General features: G+C 40.1%; 1 protein-coding gene and 1 pseudogene across 1 annotated transcript; one reads left to right on the top strand and one right to left on the bottom strand.

Annotated features, from left to right (window-relative positions):
* The first annotated feature begins 620 nt into the window (after window positions 1-620).
* On the top strand, window positions 621-21,353 carry BLOC1S6 (biogenesis of lysosomal organelles complex 1 subunit 6). The gene is made up of 5 exons (XM_003266871.4): window positions 621-1,025; window positions 5,648-5,789; window positions 14,524-14,611; window positions 16,800-16,886; window positions 18,045-21,353. Exons 1-5 carry the CDS (start codon window positions 944-946, stop codon window positions 18,162-18,164), a joined length of 519 nt encoding a protein of 172 aa, XP_003266919.1. The 5' UTR covers window positions 621-943; the 3' UTR covers window positions 18,165-21,353.
* A 1,354-nt stretch (window positions 21,354-22,707) lies between these two features.
* On the bottom strand, window positions 22,708-23,688 carry LOC100589621 (annotated as a pseudogene).
* Between the last annotated feature and the right edge of the window lie 382 nt (window positions 23,689-24,070).

Genomic DNA, 24,070 nt, shown 5'->3' with positions numbered 1-24,070 from the left:
AGAGGCCCAAAGAGGAAAGGGTGTGAACGCACTGATAAGGGCAATGGGGAGCCAGTGCAAGTTTCTGAGGCTTGCAAATTCTTATTTTTTTGAAATAAGCTTTGGTTGCAGCTGAGAAAACTGAACAGGCATAATTGGGGAGGCCACCATTACAGTTGAGATGAGAGGGTGTAAGCTAGAGATGGCAGAGCTACATCGTTTTCTTTGGTCCAAAGCTGCCTATGCCTTTTTCTAAGTGTTTTCCAACAGAATTCATGAGATCATTCCGCAGGATCTCAGCTAGTGCAGTTTCTGATAACTTGGCCGAATTTGTTCAGTAGCTGCTGCAACGGAGGGCTGAAATCTTTCATCTACACTTAAAAAGGGGAGCCCGGGAAAGTGGCAAAACCCTAGTTAGCTAGGCTGAGGCTCGCAGAGACCTAGGCATCTAATTTTTTAACGGTCCAAATTGCAGGGAAAGCGAGCACTCCCTGTTCTTAAGGTTTTCCCTAAACACGGAGACAACACTAAAAAGCTGTGCCGCGTGAGGGCTGAAAGTCCTGTTTTCTCCCTAGCTTCGGTGAACAAAGCCTGACAGCTCGCCCGCGTCCAACAAAGACAACGCTCTTCCGGTCTTCGTGACCCACCCCGTGAGCAGCCCAAACCCGCCACCGTCCTCCCCCAGCTCCCACCAATCGGATCGCAGGGACTCGAGCCCCGCAATGCTGAGTCCGCTGACACTGTGTCCGCGGCCAGACGACGATATCAGCGCGGGGTCACCACAACGCCATGGGGCAGAGCCAACTCTCGAGCGCGTGACCGAAGCCTGCAGTTTTTCGCCTCCGTCACTTCCGGGTGCGACAATCTCTTCTGTCCGGCCAGCCACTGGAGTCTTTAGGTGCCTCCTTCTTGCTTCTGACGAGCCACACGTTTGCCCCTTCCCTCTGTTCCCAGTTGGAGGGACATGAGTGTCCCTGGACCGTCGTCTCCGGACGGGGCCCTGACACGGCCACCCTACTGCCTGGAGGCCGGGGAGCCGACGCCTGGTACGTACTGTCGGGTGGGAAGCGCGGCCCGGGCTGGGTGTGAGGGGCGGGGACCTGAGTGGGTAGGACTCCGGAGAAACCCTGGGGGAGTAAGCGGCTTTTAGCAGCTGCGGCCCCCGGTCTCTGCCCCGAGTGCAGCAATGGGGAACCTCGCCGGCCCCTCTGCCCAGCGCAATGGGCGGAAGTGAAGTCCCGAGGGGAAGCTTTGTTTTGAGGTGCAATTGGAGGCGGTTGATGGTGAAGCCATTCTGAGTTTGTGTGTTGACTCCGGTACGTCATTGGTTATTTGTCATACGGCAGTGGTGGGGGATGGATTTACCAGAAAGATGATCAGCTTATAATTCAGAGAGGTGACGTATCCTATAATATTGACCACACATGAAATGCTTGGTCAGCTTGGTGATATTACTTCATCCCTATTCCTGCAGCAGTCTTCTCGACCGAGTTCCAGGAGGGATTTAAGCTCTAATGCCCTGAGGCATCCATTGAATGGAATGAATTAACTTGCTGTGCACCCAAAATGGTGCTATTTATGTACCATCCTTGGGAGAACTGAGAAAATGGTCACTCAGAGCATTTTCTGTGTTCTGTGGTTCAGTTGAGGCCCTAGATGAGAAAGGCTGCAGGGCTCCTTGGATATGCTTTTTCTTTTACCTCCTGTTTCAGAAATGTAGGGGTTACCCCCAAATAGTGCTCTCAGCACTTTCCTGTTCATGCTTTTCCTCAAGGATCTCTTCACACTTTCATAAGTCGCTTCTATAAATATGACTTCCTTGTATGTATTTGAAACTTGGGCCCCTCTCTTAACTCTTGTTTGCTTCTCCATCTGCTAGCTGGATACTTTGACGTGGCTGTTTTGCACTAATCTCACGTAAGGCATGTACATAAATGAAAACATGTCTCATCCTGTTAATGGTGGTAGGTCACTCTTAACTTGAAACTTTGAAATTGCTCTGGACTTTTTCCTGTCTCTCTCCTTCCACCTCTAGGGGATTCTCCTATACAATTCCATCTCCTTGTAATTTCACCCTTAAAACAGCCGTTGAAAGGCTAGTTCACCTCCAGTCTTACTCTTTCAACGCATCTGTCCCACTACTATCACACCACTGTCCCAAGATAAAGCTTCAGTCATGTCATTCCTGACCTCAGAAACTTTAAATAGCTCCTCACTACTTATTAACAAAGGTCCAAACCATTAACTTGGCATTTAGAGGCCCTTACTGGCCTTCCACATGGTCTTAAAGCTCACTACTGCTATGTTGCATATGCCCCATGCCTCTCCAGAAGAATCCTTTACTGTATTCCAGCCTTTCCTCATGCTGTTTTCTTTATCCGTATTGCATCCATTCCACTCCTGTCATAGATTTCTTCCCCATTTGGAAATAGTCCTCACAGATTGTTGGTGGGAGTGCAAATTGGTGCCAATTTCTTAGGAGGGCAGTTTGGCAATGTCTGTTTAAAAATGCGTAAACTCTTTGTCCCAACAGTCTATTTCTAAGAATTTATCCTACAGAAAGTGACACAAATATGCAGATAAGCAAGGAAGCTCACTGCAGCATTGTTTGAAATAGCAAAAAGTGAAAATAACCTAAATAATCCATCTATGGGGGACTGGTTAAACAAACTATGGTAGAATTCTATTCTGTTAAAAATAATGTAGTAGATCCCTATATGTTGGTATGGAAAGATACCTAAGATACATGTTTTAAGACTTGCAGAATGGTATGAGTAATATTTCGTTTGTGATAAAAATAATATATGCATAGGTACGCAAAGACAATTTCTGGAAGGCTCTGTGAGAAACTCCAGAGTAGCTCATGCTGGAGTTAGAGGGTAGGAAAGAGTATTTTTACTTTTCAGTTTGTGCCTCCCTCTGTAGTGTTTTAAGTTTTTACAGTGAGTAACACTCAAATAGACAAAGAGAAATGAAAACTCCATCCATTCTTTGAGCCTTAGCTCAATGTCCACACTTCCTTTCGGAATTTTTCTTAGACTTCCCTAATGAAAGTCACTCTCCCCTGAATTTCCATAATATTTTCTGTTTCTCATTTTCTGTGATTCCTCACTTCTCATATTCTGTGATTCCTCGTATTGTGCCCTTCCAGGGAAGGGGACTTGGCTTATTTATTGTTGTAACCTCAGAACCTGGCACATAATATAGATGTTCAGCAAACCTTTCTTGTGTGAATAGAGTAAGGACCCTCCCTTTCTTCTTCTTTACTCTCCCACAATAAAGCACCTTGAACTTAGTAATTAAATATATATAAAAACATGAGTGACTTCTTAACCATTGGAAGCAGAGGGTAAAAGAGAGAAAAACAAAACAAAACAAACAAACAAAAAATGAGTAACTGAGACTCATCCAATAATTAACCAGAACATTGGGGTGGGAGGAGGGTTTGTGAGTTAAAATGTATGTATATATTGTTAAGTGAAGTGAATTAGTTCTTATTCCTTAAAGTTGAAATGCCCTTTTTTGGGGTGTTCCTATCATAAAACATTAAGAAAATTGTTTTCTATATTTATTAATATTTAAAGTTGCTGATTGCATTGTTATTGTAATCAAGCCTTAAGCAATGGCATAATTGGTGGATATAATTTATTCACTTCCTATACAGTTGGTACATTAATATCCCTAAGTGCTTCACTTTTCTCTCTCTCTCTATATATATATTTTTTCTTTTTTTGGTTTTTGTATTTTTATTTTATATGTGGAGTGCTTCAGTTTCTAGTTAGCTCTTACCTATTTGAATGTTGCCTTGCAACTTTGAGAAGTCCAAAGTTTGTTCATGTGTTTCTTAGGGTTAAAATAAAAATTATATAATTTTATTTTGATTTTCAAAAAGCTTACTTGGAATATGATAGCATGTTGTTTTCCTCAATCTTTCTTTTTTTTTTTTTTGAGGCAGAGTTGCTCTGTCGCCCAGGCTGGAGTGTAGTGGCACAATCTTGGCACGCTGCAGCCTCCACCTCCCAGGTTCAAGCAATTCTTGTGTCTTAGCCTCTCGAGTAGCTGAGCTTACAGACATACAACACTATGCCCGGGAAATTTTTGTATTTTTAGTAGAGATGGAGTTTCACCATGTTGGCCAGACTGGTCTCAAACTCCTGACCTTAAGTGATCTGCTCACCTCAGCCTCCCAGAGTGCTGGGATTACAGGCATGAGCCACTGTGCCAAGACTGTTTTTCTCAATTTTGCCAAAATTTAAATCTGTGGCACAAATTATACTTAGAAATGTGTCACAAGCAATGTGTTGTGATAACTGTATTCTATAGAGTGATCTAATTTGATGTTACTGATGGTTACGACTATAATTGAAGAGAGATGTTTCAGAGTTTAATATTAATCATAATTTTAGTGTATAATTTTAGTAAAGTGACCATCTTACTTTTTTTTCTCTGATTATAAATCAGTGATTCCATCTTACAAACCATTAAACCCTGTTTAGAAATTGTATTTTTCTTGGTAGGAATGGTGATTGATAGTTATTCATCTTAGATGTTTTTGAATACCTGGCACAATGCCTACACTTTTATTATTCAAAGGAAAGTGATGAGGCATTGATCCCAGCATCAGGTCTAGATTTATACACAAGACAATGATTATACACTATTTTCTATGGTAAATTAAGTTGCTGAATCTTAAGAGAGAAGAAATTCTTAGAAAATCCCTCTTCTCCTCCCTTACAAGTAACACAACAACCCCCCTTTTGCATGTAAATAACATATCAAGCTATGTGCAAAATCAATGTTGACCTATATTTTTGTTTCCATAGAATTGAAAACATACTTTTTTTAGGCATTGTATTTTTGTTTATATAATTTCTTCATGCTTTTGAAAGCAAGAATGCTTTAGTTCAGTGACCATTACCCACATTTTGGCCTCAGGCTCCTTTATTTTATTTTTATTTTTATATTTATTTATTTTTTTGAGACAGGGTCTCGCTCCGCTGCCCAGGCTGGAGTGCAGTGGTGTGATCATAGCTCGCTGCAGCCATGAACTTCTGGGCTCAAGTTATCCTCCCACCTCAGCCTCCTGAATAGCTGGGACCACAGGTGTGTGCCACCCGTGCCCAGCCATTCTGGGCTCGAGCAATTCTCCCACCTTGGCTTTCCAAAGTGCTAGGATTACAGGTGTGAGCCACTGCCCCTGGCCCTCAGACTCCTTTGATAATCCAGTGAAAACTATAAGTCCTCTGCCCTGAAAAATATGTAAAGATACAGAACTTTGTGTATGTTAATTTTCATTTATCATAGACTTTACCTTATAGTAGTAACTTAAAAACATTTTTTGAACATTCATAACTCATTTTTTAGAGGAAGCTCAGAGGTAAAAGTTTAAAAAGAAAAGAAGGATACCTGTGGTTGGGAGAGTGTGTGTATGCTCTCAACCCTATTTGTGGGCTCCTTTCTACCTGCTACTCCCCAACCTCCTTTTATTAGCTGTGTAAGTTTGAAAGGTTCCGGCTGGTCAGAGTGCAGTGGTGTTTACAACTAACTGATCACAACCAGTTACAGATTTCTTTGTTCCTTCTCTAATCCCACTGCTTCAGTTGACCAGCCTAAAAAAATAAAATAAAATAAATAAAAGGTTCCTAAATTTGATTTTTGCTGGGGACAGGTTTAAGTGACACTTCTCCAGATGAAGGGTTAATAGAGGACTTGACCATAGAAGACAAAGCTGTGGAGCAGCTGGCAGAAGGATTGCTTTCTCATTATTTGCCAGATCTGCAGAGATCGAAACAAGCGCTGCAGGAACTCACGTAAGCTAATAAAAAACCAGATATACACTCATTTCCTCTGTGGTATAGTTAGAATTTGTATAATTGTATACTGTGTTAAGACATCATATTTTTTAACGTGCAATTATAATTGAGTATGTCTATATCTTTATTGATAGCAGATGGGAATAGAGGAGTACATAGTATTCTAAATGTAAAAAGTGAAATGAATACTCCTAGGGTATTCCTTCTAGCTCTGTGCCAGAAACCTGGGACAAGTACTCCTAAATCTTACCTAGACTCTGTGATTAGGTTTGGCGTTTATTATTACTTTATGAAAGTATTGCCTATTGGGGATTGTTCAGGTGGATATACACCTGTTTCTGAGTAGAGTTGAAAAATTGCCTCCATAAAAGTCACGCTTGTTTTCAGTTGCTAGTTCAAATGAGTTGCCAGAGATCTGTAAGTATCTTTTCTGAGATGATCTGTTTCATTCCCAGTAGATAACTTTACTAGTTATCTAGTAAGTGAAGATTGGAGGATATGTTAAGAAAACAGTTTAAGTTAGAACAGAACCCATAGAGTGGGATCAGTATACAAAAACATATACTCTGGCTTTATCAGCTCCCATCCACAGGCAACAGACTCAGCCTCTGCCTCCTCCTGGGTCGGGACCTCTCTGGATAGCCCAGGCTGGCCTGTCTGTCATTTCTTTCTGTGGTGGTCAGCTTTACACTGGCTACGAACTGCTGCTGCTCTGAGACCTACCCTTTGAAAACTTACTTAAGAGGCCTTTATTAGGGCAAAAGGAGAGGAATAATAACTGTGCTTATTTTATAATTATAAGTAATGTTATAATCCTTAGTGTTAAGGTGCTAAATGCATATAAAAGTGGTACTGAGGCTGGGTGCGGTGGCTTACACCTGTAATCCCAGCACTTTGGGAGGCTGAGGCTGGCGGATCACTTGAGGTGGGGAGTTTGAGACCACCCTGGCGAAACCCTGTCTCTACTAAAAATACAAAAAATTAGCTGGGCGTGGTGGTGTGCACCTGTAGCCCCAGCTACTTGGGAGGCTGAGGCAGGAGAATCGCTTGAACCCAGGGGGCTGTTTGTGGTGAGTTGAGATCTGCGCCACTGCACTCCAGCCCAGGTGACAGAGCGAGACTCTGTCTCCGAAAAAAAAAAAAAAGTGATACTGAGTTATTCTAAGACTACATGTATACTACTATAGTTAGGGAGTTGGCAACCTTCTCAGTTTTGTGCTAATCCCAAACAAGATTTTTTTTTATCCCTAGTGCGTGATATACCTTATATTTTGATGCCAGTCAATCCTTGTTGTATGAGGTGTGATAGACTGAAGGAAGGTAAGAAACTCTGCAAGCAAACATATCTGAAAAATACTTGCAGGAAGCTGGGAATCAAGTTTTAATTGCAGAGTTTAATTGATGATGATATTGTCTAAAATTTAGTGTTTTGAATAGCCCCTACTTATCTTCCTAGGCACCCAGACAACAATGATTATTTTGACGATGATAGTAAAATTAGCTACTGTTTGTTATTGTATGTACTATATGCCCAACACTTTAACATATCTCAGTTACTCCTGACACCAACTTTATGAAGTATCTAGTATTATCCTCATTTACAATTGAGGAAACTGAGGCTCAGAGAAGTCAAGTAATTTGAAAAAGATTACACAGGTAGTAGTAGAATTAACTATTGAATATGATGCATTAGTAGTTAATATGCTTCTTGACTGTTAAGGAAAGGTAAACAAATTTCAGAGAAAGGAAAAGAGAGTATTTCTTCCTCTTTTCCCCATCTCTCCACAAATTTCATTATTAATAAAGATATAGGGGAAAGAGTACTGGACTGAGAGGCACCTGGATTCTAGTCCTGGCTCTGCCATCAAACCTTTGGTAAAGCCTCTTCACCATTATAGAAACAGGTCCACAGAGAAGTAAAGGAGAAGGTAGTGGTAGGTAGGGGTTAAGTTTATTTTGTAGCTAACAATGAGTAAGGAAGACCAAGAAAAAAATTTAGCTTTATATATAAGAAAGGTTATAAATATTCATTTATATGTATTTATCATTTTAAGAACATTGGAAACTGAAAAAACAAGGTTCTGGGATCCAGGCCCCTAAAGTAGCCACAGAGGTGCAGTTGTCAGTGGCCTCCATGGAGCTCCCTTCGAGATAATTCACACTTGGAACTTGTAAGGAAGTAGCTTTTCTCTCAGATAATCATTCCTCAGACACTGCATTAAGGCTTCACAAACATTGTCAGCATATTTACTGTAAATTATACAAAGCTTCAAGGGAATGAAGTTGAGTTATCTTTTCTGCCCCACTGTATTCTCTGGAACTTTCTCCTTTTTTTTTGAGACTGAGTCTCATTCTGTCACCCAGGTTGGAGTGCAGTGGTGGGAGCTCAGCTCACTGCGACCTCCACCTCCTGGGTTCAAGAGATTCTCCTGCCTCAGCCTCCCAAGTAGATGGGATTACAAGCTCGCACCACTCCTCCAGCTATTTTTTTTGTATTTTTAGTAGAGACGGGTTTCACCATGTTGGCCAGGCTGGTTTTCAACTCCTGACCTCAAGTGATCTGCCCACCTTGGCCTCCCAAAAGTTCTAGGATTACAGGTGTGAGCCACTGTGCCCAGCTGCATTCTCTGGAACCTTCTTTGAGAGTGGCCAGACTTACGGGTCAGGAAAGCACTATAATTAAAATTACAGTTGTATTATAAAGGGTACAGATCAGGATGGGCCAATGCAGAGACACACAGGGTAGTGCCTGGGAGGTTCCTGAACACAAAACTTTTGTTTCCTCTCCCAGTGAGAGGAAACCCCCGCTGCCAGCACATCAGTGTGTTCAGCAGCTTGGTGTTCGAGGCTGCAGTGAACCATGGTCATGCCACTGTGCCCTAGCCTGGGTGACAGAGTGACCCAGGCTCTATCTCAACAACAAAATTTTAGTCTTTTAATCTATGTACTTGGAATGTCTCTATTATTTAGATGTTCTTTCTTTGTTATTTTTCATTAGCCTCCCATCTTGAAGCTCTAGGGGCCCATCATGAGTCACTTTATTAGGGTAAACTCAGGTGTGATCCAAGGAGCTCATGGATAACAAAGACACTTCTGTCCCTTGGAAAATTCCAAGGATTTTAGAAGCTCTGTGCCAGAAACCTGGGACAAAGATCAGACAAATTCTTTGTTAGATAACAGGTGTCTGTTCAGATCTTTTGCTCATTTTAAAATTGGATTGTTTTTCTTATTGTTGAGTTTTAAGAGTTCTTTGTATATGTTTGATATGAGTCCTTTATGTGTTTTGCAAATATTTTCTCCAAGACTGTGGTTTGTCTTATTACTCTCTTTACAGTGTCTTTTGCAGAGCAGGAGTTTTTAATTTTAATAAATTTATTTAATAAATAAGAAAAAATAGAATCAGTTTTTTCTTTTATGAATTATGCTTTTGGTAGTATATCTAAAAACTCATCACCAAACCGAGGTCACCTAGATTTTCTCCTGTGTTTTCTTCTAGAAGTTCTAGTTTTGCATTTTACATTTAGACCTATGATTTATTTTAATTTTTTTTTGTTTGTTTTGTTTTGAGGTGGAGTTTCACTCTTGTTGCCCAGGCTGTAGTGCAATGGCACGATCTCGGCTCACCACAACATCTGCCTCCTGGGTTCAAGCGATTCTCCTGCCCCAGCCTCCTGAGTAGCTGGGATTACAGGCATGTACCACCACGCCTGTCTAATTTTTGTACTTTTAGTAGAGACGGGGTTTCTCCATGTTGTTCAGGCTGGTCTTGGACCTCAGGTGATCCGCCTGCCTTGGCCTCCCAAAGTGCTGGGATTCCAGGTGTGAGCCACTGCGCCTGGCCTATTCTGAGTTAATTTTTATGGAGGCTTGTAAGGTCTGTGTCTATTAATAGATGCATTTCTTTGCGCATGGATATCCAGTTGCTTCAGCACCATTTATTGTTGTTGTTGTTGTTGTTGTTTGAGACAGGGTCTCACTCTGTTGCCTAGGCTGGAGTGCAGTGGCACAGCCTTAGCTCACTGCAGCCTCCATTTTCTGGGCTCAAGTGATCCTTCCATCTCAGCCTCCCAAGTAGCTGGGACCACAGGTGCACACCACCACACCTGGCTGATTTTTGTACTTTTTGTAGAGGCGGGGTTTCACCGTATTGCCCTGGCTGGTCTTGAATTCCTAGGCTCAAGTGATCCTCTTGCCTTGGCCTCCTGGAGTGCTGGGATTACAGGTGTGAGCCACTGTACCTGGCCACCATTTGTTGAAAAAACTATCCTTTCTCCACTGCATTACCTTTGTACCTTTGTCAAAGAGAAGTTTATTGTTTTTGTGTAGGTTTATTTAAGGGTTTTCTTTTTTTTTTTTTTTTTTTTTTTGAGTCAGAGTCTGGCTCTGTCCCCCAGGCTGGAGTACAGTGGCACCATCTCGGCTCACTGCAAGCTTCGCCTCCTGGGTTCACACCATTCTCCTGCCTCAGCCTCCTGAGTAGCTGGGACTACAGGCGCCCACCACCATGCCCTGCTAATTTTTTTGTATTTTTAGTAGAGACAGGGTTTCACTATGTTGGCCAGGATGGTCTCGAACTCCTGACCTCGTGATCCGCCCACCTCGGCCTCCCAAAGTGCTGGGATTACAGGCGTGAGCCACTGTGCCTGGCCTATTTAAGGGTTTTCTATTCTGCTCCATTGATCAGTATGTCTGTTTTTTTGCCAGTACCATGCTGTCTTGATTTCTGTAGCTTTTTGTTGTTGTTGTTGTTTGTTTTTTTTTTGAGACAGGGTCTCACTCTTGCCCCGGCTGGAATGCAGTGGTGCGATCTCAGCTCACTGCAACCTCTGCCTCTCAGGTTTAAGTGATTCTTGCACCTCAGCTTCCCAAGTAGCTGGGATTATAGGTGCGCGCCACCATGCCCAGCTAATTTTTGTATTTTTTGTAGAGATGGGGTTTCACCATGTTGGCCAGGCTGATCTTGAACTCCTGACCTCGTGATCCGCCCACCTCAGGCTCCCAAAGTGCTGGGATTACAGGAGTGAGTCACTGTGCCTGGCCGGATTTCTGTAGCTTTATAATAAGTATTGAAATTGGGTGCTGTGAATCTTCCAATTTTGTTCTTCAATATTGTATTGGCTCTTCTATGTCTTTGCCTTTCCGAATGAACTTTAAAACAGTTTGTTGATATCTATACAATAACTTGCTGGGATTTTGATTGGGGTTGCATTGAATCCTTAGATCAAGTTGGGAATAATTTGCATCTTAAAAAATATTGAAGGGCTGGGTGTGGTGGTTGACGCTGGTAATCCAAGCACTTTGGGAGCCTGGGGCAGAAGGATCCCTTGAGGCCAGGAATTGGAGACCAGCCTGGGTAATGTAATGAGACCCTGTCTCTACAAAAAAATTTAAAAAGTCAGCCTGGCATGGTGGTGTGCACCTGTAGTCATAGCTACTTGGGAGGCTGAGGCAGAGGATCCCTTGAACCAGGAGTTTGAGGCTGCAGTGAACTATGATCATGCCACTGCAGTCCAGCTTGGGTGACAGAGTGAGACACTATCTGAACAACAACAGTTGAGTCTTTTAATCTATGTACTTGGAGTGTCTCTCTATTATTTAGATTTTCTTTGATATTTTTCATTAGAGTTTTATACTTTTTGCATATAGATCCTGTACATATTTTGTTATATTTGTGCCACAGTATTTCAATGGGGATGGGGAGCTACTATAAATGGTATTGTTTTTTAAATTTCAAATTCATTGCTGGTACATAGGAAAGAAATTGACTTCTGTATATTAACCTTGTATCCTGAAATCTTACTATACTTGCCTATTAGTTTCAGAAGGTTTCTTGTTGAATCTTTGGGAATTTCCACATAGGAAATCATATGGGAACAAAGACAGTATTATTTCTTTCTTCTCAATTTGTGTACCTTTTATTTCTTTTTCGTGTCTTACTGTATTAGCTTGGACTTAAAGTATGATGTTGAATAGGAGTTGTGAGAGGGGACACAGCTTGTTCTAGTTTTAGGAGAAAATTATGTAGTTTCTCACCCTAAATGTTAGCTGCAGGTTTTTCAAGGTATTCCTTATTAAGTTGAGGAAGATCCTCTCTCTTCTTAGTTTGTTGATGGTTTATAGTCATGAATAGATGCTGGATTTTGTCAAATGCTTTTTCTACATCAATTGATAGGACCATATAATTTTTCTTCTTTAGCCTGTTGATGTGGTAGATTACATTGATTGAATTTTTGAATGTTGAACCAGCTTTGCGTATTTGGAAGAAATGTTACTTGGTTGTGGTATGTAATTCTTTTTACACATTGTTGGATTCAATTTGCTAATATTTTGTTGAGGAGTTTTATATCGATGTTCATGAGATATACTGGTCTATAGTTTTTCTTTCTTGTAATATCTTTATCTGGTTTGGCTTTAGGGTAATGCTAGCCTCATAGAATGAGTTGGGAGGTGCTCCTTTTGCTTCTGCAGTTGTTGCCCTTTATCCAAAGGAGGATATGTTCCAAGACCTCTAGTGGATACAATATTTTAAATGATTTTGTGTGTGAAACAAAGTTTTGACTGTGACTCATCATATGAGGTCAGGTGGGTCATTCATTGTCCAAATGTTTCAGGTTTTACAACATTTTGGATTTTCAGATTATGGATGTCAACCTTTATACACGATGTTTTTTCCTATACTTACATACCTGTGATAAAGTTTAATTTATAAGTTAGGCATAATAAGAGATTAACAACAATAACTAATAATAAAATAGAGCAGTTATACTATAATAAAAGTTAAGTGAATGTGGTCTCTCAAAATATCTTATTGTGCTGTACTCACCATTCTTGTGGTGATATGAGATGATATAGTACAGCTGCAGTTGACTGCAGGTGCCTCAAACTGAAGAAAGCAAAACTGCAGATAAAGGACTGATGTATTTTCTGGAAGAGACTGTGGGGAATTGGTATCATTTCTTCCTTAAATGTTTGGTAAAAATTACCAGTGTAGCCGTTTGGTCCCGGTACTGTCTTTTTTGGAAGGTTATTACTTACTGATTCAATTTGTCTAATAAATATAGGCCTACATAAACTTTCTATTTCTCCTTGTATAAGTTTTGGTAGTTTGTATCTTTCAAAGAATTGGTCCATTCCATCCACATTATCAAATTTATGAGCACTGAATTGTTGAAAGTATTCATTTATTATCCTTTTAATGTCATGGGATCAGTGGTGATTACTGCTCTTTCATGAATAATACTAATACTTTGGGTTTTCTTTTTCTTGATTGGTCTCACTAGAGGTTTATCAATTTTATTGATCTTTTAAAGAACCACCTTTTGTCTCATTGATTTTTTTTGTTTTCCCCCTTCTATTGTGTTCTAGTTCTAACAGCCTGTTTTTGCTGTCCTGCTTATCTCGGGTGGTTGACTTGCTGTGTTTTCCTCTCATCCATTCTGTATTTCACTTTCTGTGATCTCTAGTCCAAGCTGGAGGGACAAAGTTAGTTATTTATTTATTTATTTATTTATTTATTTATTTATTTATTTTTGTAGAGACGGGGTCTCACCCTGTCACATAGGCTGTAGTACAGTGGTGTGATTATAACTCACTGCAGCTTCTAACTCCTGGGCTCAAGCAATCCTTCTGCCTCAGCCCCCCAAGTAGCTGGGACCGCAGGTGTGTGCCACCACACCCAGCTCTTTTTTTTGTTTTTTTTGTTTTGTTTTTGTAGAAGGTCTTGCTTTGTTGTCCACGCTGGTCTTGAATTCCTGGCTTCAAGCAATCCTCCTTCCTTGGTCTCCCAAAGTGCTGGGATTATAGGCATGAACCACTGTGCCCAGCTAGGAGACGAATTTATGATCTGTAGGGTATGCCAGACTCAGTGCTGGATAGTAGAGATGTTGTAATTGCCCTCAGCCTCTTCATTGCTATTCTTTTTTTTATCATTATTCTCTAGATAGCACAGTTTTACAAGCAAATCACATCATATTTTTTCTTTGTAGCATTCTTTAAAATATTCAGGTAGGTGACCCTTTTAATGTCACTTATTGCTGTGATCCTAACATTGATTGATGTGGAAAGAAATATCAAGGAAGTTGGCTTCTCTTCCTCAATGAGTTTTGAATCAGAATTGTAATGAGAAACATTAGAAATTATCTGGTCTGACCTTCTCACTTTGTAAATGGGGAGATTTAGGCCAGAGAAATAAACTGAATTTCTAAGATCATATAACTAACTGGCTGTTGGCTGGGGAAAGCTATGATTTCCAGTCCTATACTTTTTTCATCTTGCTGCTTAATTATTCTTTTTGACTTACTATCCCTTGATACTGCATCTTTCTCAACTGTAATCTGAAAAACCATTGTTCCTCATTTCCTTTATGGGAATGTTGCAATTTTAAGACATACAAAACATTGAACTTCTTGGGCAAAATACTATAAAAAACTTCTTTTTCGGAATAATACAGAGAGTTGTTAAAAGTAACAAGTAATAAAATACTTTTAAATGATTGGATTATTTTAGTTATTAGAAATTGAAGCAAGAATAAAAGACACATTTAGTTATCAGAATGTGGCTTTAGAATATTATTTTGAAAAATCTTATTCTATATTAAATAAACCTTAGAGAGTTAATACATTTCCTACTTAATTTCTAACTGTTACCATTAACCAAGATGAATATGATTCCTTTTAATGGACCGGTACTTTAAATATGTAGAGTTTGTCTTGGCTGTGTGTTTTTGTTTCAGACAGAACCAAGTTGTATTGTTAGACACACTGGAACAAGAGATTTCAAAATTTAAAGAATGTCATTCTATGTTGGATATTAATGCTTTGGTAAGTATGATTTAGTTGATGTAATTTAATGACATCTTGTCTTAGCAATAGCTAGATTTTAAGTTTAGAATTTGTCTTTTTAACAAGAAACCTTGATTGAACTTCTATTGTGTTGAATTGTTATCTTTCAAATGTTGAATTTGTAGTAGGAAATTGAACTTATTTGTGCATTTGGAATAGATCTGCTTATAATTGAAGACTTAGAAAAGAGAACTGAGACTTGGCACAGTGGCTCATACCTGTAATCCCAGCACTTTGGGAGGCTGAGGCAGGGGGATTGCTCGAGCCCAGCAGTTCAAGACCAGCCTGGGCTACATAGTGAGAACCCATCTCTACAAAAAGTAATTTAAAAAAATAGCCGGGCGTGGTGGCACATGCCTGTAGTCCCAGCTATTCCAGAAGCTGAGGTGGAAGGATTGCTTGAGCCCAGGAGGTCGAGGCCACAAGTGAGCTGTGATTGCGCCACTGTACTCCAGCCTGGGTGACAAAGGGAGACCCTGTCTCAAAAAAAAAAAAAGCGAACTGGAAGTAAAGAACCTTTGGGGTACCATTTTTTTTTTCTTTAAAGAAAGTGCATTTCTCTTTACCAATTACATGGTTTCTTAAATTAGCATTTTATTTAATTATATGGCATATTCATAATGCTATAATAAATTAATGCCATAGGCTGAAGTGGACACTTTGAGAATGATCAATTATATCTTTCAATATAAATAGTTGAACAGTTGAATTTCATCAGAAGTTCTATAGCTTTTTGATGAGAGGAAGTGATACTCTGTATTATAAGAAACAAGGAATTAACCAAAAAAAGGAACTTGTTGCTACCTTTATTTTCTGATGAACATTAAAAATAGTTTTGTTTGTGGGCAGGGCACGGTAACTTATGACTGTAATCCCAGCACTTTGGGAGGCTGAGGTAGAAGGGCTGCTTGAGGCCTGAAGTTTAAGACCAACCTGGCCAATGTAGGAAGACCTCATCTCTATTAAGAAGAAAAGAAGCTGGGTTTACATGACTGTAGCCATTCATGCATACCTCAAAAAATGGACTTTTCTTTGGACAAAGATGGTTTACTAATGTTTTCCATTTATAACAATTAAAAACAAAGTTCATATTCTCTGGCATTAGAGGCCTGTGGAAGTAAATAGAGAGTCATCTGCCTGGTAGTTCCTGGTTTCTTGTGAGGGAGGTGGGCAAGGCTACACTGACCTACTTTTGTGTTCCGCACTGAAATCCTGTTGCAACAGAAGGAATATTTGTTGAATGAATGAATGTTGAATGAATTAACCAAGCAGGTGTAATACTGTTGCTTTAGTCTGAAGGGGGAGGATGGAGTCTTCCTCTTCTTTCTTCTCTTAGTCAAGAGTAGTTTTTATTATCATCTGGGAACTGAAAACTGGAAGGCCCAGGATATGTAAAAAGGGACTGTAACTTCTGAGCTAATCAGACAATGACTTCACTTGCAGCTACATTAAGGCTGTGAATCTCTCTACTGACATTTCTTTCATTTCTTCTCTTTCTGTAACCTTGTCTGAAAATAGGGTGCTTTTCTCCTTCTCTCTGACATCTCTAGGCTTGCATCATCCTCCCATCTTCTCCTGGCGTAAGACTTCATTTTAGATTATGCAGGTTGGCTGAGTTGTAAAGTCTGTACTTATGACTCCTCAAGAAGGAAAGTGTCCTCACAGAGATCATTCTGCTTAGTCTGACTAAAAGAGCCCAAGGAATGGGATTAAACTTGTCCACAGTTCTCTCTGTCCAGGGCTCTGTGGCCACAGCTTGGGTTTTCCTTATGGGCAGACACTTCACTTAAACTGTTTCATGTGTTCTGGCTCAATCTCTCTTGTAAAGGCAGAGAGAATGTTTTACTTTTCTTAAATGAAACTGATAGCATTATTAGATAGTCTCTTATCTGAAATTTTAGAATTATATGTTTTTAAAGCAAAATATTTTCTATGCCCATCTTAATATAAATGTCTGTTTTATGTTTAGTAACACTTTTGTCAATCTGAACTAAATCAAAAACAGTATAAGGAAATCTTTATTTTGGAATTAAAATGTGAAGATAAGGCTGTAAAAATTTTGACCAATTTAGGAAGCACAAACTGCCATTTATATATTACCTTATTTATTCATTTTGAGATTTTAGTCTATTTTAACTTGACTTTTCATTTATTTTTCCATGTTAAGTTTGCTGAGGCTAAACACTATCATGCCAAGTTGGTGAATATAAGAAAAGAGATGCTGATGCTTCATGAAAAAACATCAAAGTTAAAAGTGAGTTGAAAATTCTTTCACATTCTTTACAAAAGTAGAGGTTTTTTTTTTTTGAGACGGAGTCTCACTCTGTCGCCCAGGCTGGAGTACAGTGGCGCAATCTCGGCTCACTGCAAGCTCCGCCTCCCGGGTTCACGCCATTCTCCTGCCTCAGCCTCTCCGAGTAGCTGGGACTACAGGCGCCCGCCACCACGCCCGGCTAATTTTTCGTATTTTTAGTAGAGACAGGGTTTCACCGTGGTCTCGATCTCCTGACTTCGTGATCCGCCCGCCTCGGCCTCCCAAAGTGCTGGGATTACAAGCGTGAGCCACCGCGCCCGGCCGAGGTTTGTTTTTTTTTGTTTGTTTTTTTTTACAGTATTCTTTTTTTTTTGAGACGGAGTTTTGCTCTTGCTGCCCAGGCTGGAATGCATTGGTGCAATCTCGGCTCACTGCAACCTCTGCCTCCCGGGTTGAAGCGATTCTTCTGCCTCAGCTCCCCAGGTAGCTGGGATTACAGGTGCCTGCCACCACGCCCACCTAATTTTTGTATTTTTAATAGAGACAGGGTTTTACCATGTTGGCCAGGCTGGTCTCAAACTCCTGACCTCAGGTGATACGCCCGCCTTGGCCTCCCAAAGTGTTGAGATTACAGGCGTGAGCCACTGTGCCCGGCCAGTATTCATATTTTGGCTTTTATACCCTCATATACAATAGCATAATTAATTCATGGTACATTGTTTTCTTTTTAAAAATGTCTTTGTTTAAGAAATATTAGAGACAGGGTCTCACTGCGTTTCCAAGGCTGGTCTTAAACTCCTGAGCTCAAGCAGCCCTCTGGCCTCGACCTCCCTAAGTGCTAGGATTACAGACATGAGCCACCGTGTGCAGCCTTAAAAATGTCATTTTTTTTTCAATTGCACTCTGAGCATTTTTACTAATAGCTGGGCTGATAGGCTTAGATTCTCTGGATATGGACTACAGTTCTCATTTAATAAGAGTTTGGAGCAACAAATTTTGAATCAAAGGGACCTTAAATTATCCCAAATTTAAATGTCCAAGATGAAGTTTATTAGTGTGAGTGAATTACCTCAAAGCAGAGCACTGTTATTTTCAAATTAGGCTAAACCTTAACCCCGATTGCTCTCTTCATTTTTAAATTTTTTTTTTTTAACACAGAAAAGAGCACTTAAACTGCAGCAGAAGAGGCAAAAAGAAGAGTTGGAAAGGGAGCAGCAACGAGAGAAGGAGTTTGAAAGAGAAAAGCAGTTAACTGCCAGACCAGCCAAAAGGACGTGAAAAGTTGTGTTTGTGTGTTTCCTTTTCCTGTCCCATATTTGGGTTATGATGACTCAAGTGTAGACTGAAGTTGAGGTGGTGCCTTAGGCCATTATGTCGTATGTTGAAATCCTTGTTCCGGTATTACTGTGTCTCCATGCCTTTTTTCCAAGTAGCAGACGTCATGTTGCTTGGTTTTTGATATTTATATGTAAGTTTTTCAAATTTTGTTTAATTTTAAAATTTATTATTTTGATCTTGAATTATTTATAAACTGGAAAGTGGTTTGATTATTGTGAGTCAAAACTCTAAGTGGTTAAAAATTAGTATGAATTTTTTAGCTTCTTAATGAATACAGATTTAAAACTCTCCAGTTCTTATTTTATGAAATGACTTGCCTTTCTGGTAATACAATGCTGATTTTTTAGTAATCGCCTTTTCATTACTTTGTTAAGAAGAAATGCCAGCTGTTTAATTACACCTACCCCTGGAAAAGAGGTAAGCCTTTTGAACAGTTGAATTTCATCAGAAGCTCTATAGCTTTTTGGTGAGAGGAAGTGATACTCTTTATTATAAGAAACAAGGAATTAACAAAAATAAGGAACTTGTTGCTACCTTTCTTTTCTGTTGAACATTAAAAATAGTTTGGTTTGTGGACTGGCCATGGTGGCTTATGGAAAAGAGCCTTTGTGAAGAACATAATGGAAAAGTGCATGCACGGGAAATAACAGCACTTTAGGTGTAGTTCAGGTGAGCAAGATGCCAGATAGATTCTACTAACCATATACTCTCTCTGCTTCTTAGCGTCGTTGTCACTGCTTCTGTGGCTTTTGGGTTCAAAGTAGATTATATATATTCCTAAAGCTTGGTGGAGGTGGTGGAGCTATCACACACTCAAATGAGCTTGTATATTTATAATACAATATAGTATTATAGTAACAGTTATCATACACTGAGATATAGTTTCTGTGCTTGTAAAAAATTCTTGAAGTGAGGCTGGGCGCAGTGGCTCATGCCTGTAATCCCAACACTTTGGGAGGCCGAGGCAGGCGGATCACATGGTCAAAAGATTGAGACCATCCTGGCCAACATGGTGAAACCCCATCTCTACTAGAAATACAAAAATTAGCTGGGTGTGGTGGCGTGTGCCTGTAGTCCCAGCTACTTGGGAGGCTGAGGCAGGAGAATCGCTTGAACCCGGGAGGCAGAGGTTGCAGTGAGTCAAGATCGTGCCACTGCACTCCAGCCTTGGTGACAGAGCAAGACTCTGTCTCAAAAAAAAAAAAAAGAAAAGAAAATTTCTTGAAGTGGAATGATGTACACCAACTACCCACTTTATAGATAATTACAGGGATGGTGAAGAATTAGTAAATAGCTTCACAAAAGAGGCAGCATGATACCTTTAGTGTTTTCTAGAATTTTTTTCTGGATATTATATGTAAGAATTTATTGTTTGAGGGAAATATGAGGTTTCATTGTTTAAAATCAAGAGTGTATTGTTTACTGTTTTACGGTATTATTTAATATCCAACTGGTCTCCAATCTCCATTACATAGGGACTGTACAGAGCCTGTGAAGATGTATCAATGGTATATCTCTTATAATCTACAATACATTTTTGGTAAGATGGAATCACTACCTCTGATCACGTATCAGGCTAACAATGGAGAAAGCATTAGGTTTAAGTTGAGGGCTAAGAACTGGTTTGTTTAAAGGTTTAAATTGTTGGAAAGAGCATTGGCCTTCTTTAATGAATGATGGTCTCACAATTCAGTTGACTTTGACCTAATATTTAAGAATATAAATATATTTTATTTGAAAGGCTGAGTGTTGCCCTCAAACACTTGCTAAAACTGCCTAGGGCAGGATTCATTAGGGCTTGCAGACAATGTCACCTAAATTGCTGAATGTACTCATTATAATATGATATCTGACAAAGGTAGTACAGTGTTTCTGAGTCATTTGGGACCAACTGCAGTGGTTGTTTAAAATGCTGGTTCCTGCACACAATTCTCTATTTACTGAAGCACATCTGTTTTGTTTGTTTGTTTTGCTTTGCTTTTTGTTTTTAAAGTTTCCCCAGTGATTCCAGTGCACCTGAAAAGTTGAGAACCACAGGCTTAGTGGTAGGCTGGGGTTTCCCACACTAGGCTGCATAGTATTATCACCTGGGAACGTTAAAAAAAATGCAGACATTCTCGATTCTTAGTGTAGTTATGATGTGGATCCCATGTATTTTTTAAAAAGCTCTCCAGATAATTTTGATGTCACGAGTCACTAGTATAGATTATCTATCTAGTGAGTTGTATTATAAGCAATGAAATACTTTAAAAGCTACCCAGTAACTCTTGGGATTAATAAATTCTGAGCTGCTGCTTTTGATATATAGTCAGACTTAAGACTGAATCCCAGTAGACAGGCAATAGATACAGAATTCTGGTTAGTTAATTGAACTTTTGTGACCTGTTTAAAAACAAATCAAATTTATTGAACAAATGACAAGGCACAAATACTTTCAGAATTGTATTTCAGTTTTGAAGATTTAAAAAAATGTGAAAATAAATATATATTACTATCCTGTATTTTAAAGTCAATTGTAAACCAGAAGTACTGTTACTTTGGTGATTAAAATCCAAACCTTTAGCTGTATTTCAGTAACAAAAACATACCTTACTAGACTGTGATGACTCACACCTGTAATCCTAGTGCTTTGGGAGGCTGAGGTGGGAAGATTCTTTGAGCCCAGGAGTTCAAGGCTGCAGTGAATTCTGATCGCACCACTAAACTCCAGCCCATATGACAGAATGAGACCCTGTTTCTAAAAACAAAACAAACAAACAAACAACGTATCTTACTGACTAAACTGGAATGAAACTCTTATAATTAGTGTTGTATTTTTCTGCAAAATAGTGAATTGGTACTTGGGAGACTTCTGTTTTTTGTTGAAAAAAATTGCCTTTGTTTTGAAATTATATCACTTGTGTTCTGAACTAAAATGATGGGAGTTCATTTTGTATTTACTTTGCAGTAAGTATCATGTAAATATGCAAATGTTGAATGTAATATAGATTGTGTCCTCGTTGAGTTTTTGGGTGATACAGTTTATAAATATAACAATTATACACCCTCATACATTCATCTGATTTTGAGCTTGTAAGATGAGAACTGCTTTTTACACATTTAATTAAAAAAGGTCTCTGAATTATCTGATGTCGTTTATCAAGCATCCTCCTGTGCATAGCACTATATACTCCCCTTCATGTACATTATTTCAAACATTCTACTCTTTTCTGTTCTCACCTGTTATCTTTCTCTTAATGTTCTCCATCTATTGTGTCACAAAATTATAGGTCCACTCATGAAATTTCTTTTAGAAAGGTGATAGAAAGGCCAGGCACGGTGGCTCATGCCTGTAATCCCAGCACTTTGGAAGGCCAAGGCAAGTGGATCACTTGAGGCCAGGAGTTCGAGACCAGCCCGGCCAACGTGGCAAAACGCTCTCTACAAAATATACAAAAATTAGCCGGTATTGTGGTGCATGCCTGTAATCCCAGCTACTACTCAGGAGGCTGAGGCAGGAGAATCACTTGAACTGGGAGGCAGAGGTTGCAGTGAGCCGAGGTCACACCACTGCACTCCAGCCTGGGTGACAGAGTGAGACCCTGTCTCAAAAAAAAAAAAAAAAAAAAAAAAAGGGATAGAGGCTGGGCGTGGTGGCTCATGCCTGTAATCCTAACACTTTGGGAGGCTGAGGCGGTTGGATCACTTGAGCCAGGAGCTCGAGACCAGCCTGCAGCCTGGCCAACATGGTGAAACCCTGTCTCTACTAAAAATACAAAAATCAGCAGGGTGTAGTGGTGTGCTTGCACTCCAGCCTGGGCGACAGAGCGAGAGCGAGACTCCATCTCAAAAATAAATAAATAAATAAACAAATAAATATGATAGTGTGAAAAGATTCTAGTCAAAATAAACCAATTTCATAAAGTTTTTCACTTTTCTTTGAGAACAAAAATAATACCTACTATTAGTAGTTTGGTAGAAAGTGCTTCAAAAGGATCCCTGCATATATGACTTATAAAAAATGAACATTTCCAACTAATAGTATATTTTAGGTCAGATTTTTAACTTTTTTTTTTTTTAAGGATATTTTATTAAAAAAAAAAAGTGGGCTCTGTGAACAGGGTTAGTCCATTCAGGCCTTCAGTCCTGGTGGTGATTTTGTCCTTTTCAGTGGTGTGGACAATAACTCCCATGTCTGACACTGCATCCTGGTCCACAGCATCCAGCATGGCTTGAGAGATGCTTGCTTTTTTTTTTTTTTTTTTTTTTGAGATGGAGTCTCGCTCTGTCTCCCAGGCTGGAGTGCAGTGGTGCGATCTCAGCTCACTGCAAGCTCTGCCTCCCGGGTTCACGCCATTCTCCTGCCTCAGCCTCCCTAGTAGCTGGGACTACAGGCGCCCGCCACCATGCCTGGCTAATTTTTTGTATTTTTAGTAGAAACGGGGTTTCACTGTGTTAGCCAGGATGGTCTCGATCTCCTGACCTCATGATCCGCCCACCTTGGCCTCCCAAAGTGCTGGGATTACAGGTGTGAGCCACCACACCTGGCCGAGATGCTTTCAAACAGGTGTTCTGGATACATGCTGGGCTCCCAGAGGGACTCGCACATTCTGTACATTTGTTTGGTGCAGGTGCTACTGACCACAAAGTCATCAGTTGCCATGGGGCAGCCTATGAGATTTAGAGAGCAAATGAAGGGCTTAAAGCTGGGTCCAACCCAGAAATGACTGGCTCAGTATAGTAGGGGCCAAACTGTTTCTCATACAAGAGGTTGGCCACTATGCTCATGAGAGTATGAGCCAACCTTTCTTCATCTCATACAGGTTCAGCTGGAACTTGAGGCACTGGGCAACTGTCTGGACATCTGTGGCAAGCCCGGCTAGACCGATGTACAGCCAGTCACCCATGAGCAAGATCTTCTGAAAGTCCGTGGTCAACACCTGGGCCTGGATCCTGAGGCACCTGTCTGCGGTGATAGCCACACTGTTCTTCCCCTTCATGGCCATGACAGGCCCTCCATTATAGGACATAATAGACATGATTGTGGTGTGCTAGGACCCCTTCATCCAGATTTTTAATTTTTTTAACCTTGGAGTTTTTGGATCCCTGAGGGAGGAACTTCTGTGAATGGTTTTTGGAGGGGACACAAACCCTTATAATTATATCACAGAATTTTGTGTATGTGTATTTCCCAGGATTGGGTCTACAGATTTCATCAGATTCATATGATGAATCTATCTATAAAATTTCCTACAAAGCAGTGATTCTTGATCATGAAACCTCCAAGCCTCATTGTGCACATATTTAAAAAGTTACTTGGTTTCTAAATATTTTTTTGATGAAGATAGTTCCTATATAGGTTTGTTTAGATTAATCAGATATTTAAGATTTGTTCTGTTGCTAGTTGATTCCTACTGTTTGTTTGTTTGTTTGTTTGTTTGTTTTTGAGATGGAGTCTCGCTCTGTCACCCAGCGCGCTACAAGCTCCACCTCCTGGGTTCACGCCATTCTCCTGCCTTAGCCTCCCTAGTAGCTGGGACTACAGGCACCCACCACCATGCCTGGCTAATTTTTTGTATTTTTAGTAGAGACGGGTTTCACCATGTTAGCCAGGATGGTCTTGATCTCCTGACCTCGTGATCCGCCTGCCTCGGCCTCCCAAAGTGCTGGGATTACAAGTTTATTCCTACTGTTTTAGCTCAGTTTGTATGTATGAGGTCAGATGCCATTTAGTCTTCAGGTTAGCATTTGAGTGAGACTAGGTTTATTTTCAAAACCTGCAGGAGAATGAAGTGAGTAGGCAAGAGAGACAGTTCTAATGACTGCAATTTGAAAAACACTTAAAGCAAAAATTCCAAAGAAACACA

This window comes from Nomascus leucogenys, chromosome 6, assembly GCF_006542625.1.
Source record: "Nomascus leucogenys isolate Asia chromosome 6, Asia_NLE_v1, whole genome shotgun sequence".
NCBI lineage: Eukaryota > Metazoa > Chordata > Mammalia > Primates > Hylobatidae > Nomascus > Nomascus leucogenys.
This window is presented reverse-complemented; position numbering and strand designations above follow the sequence as displayed.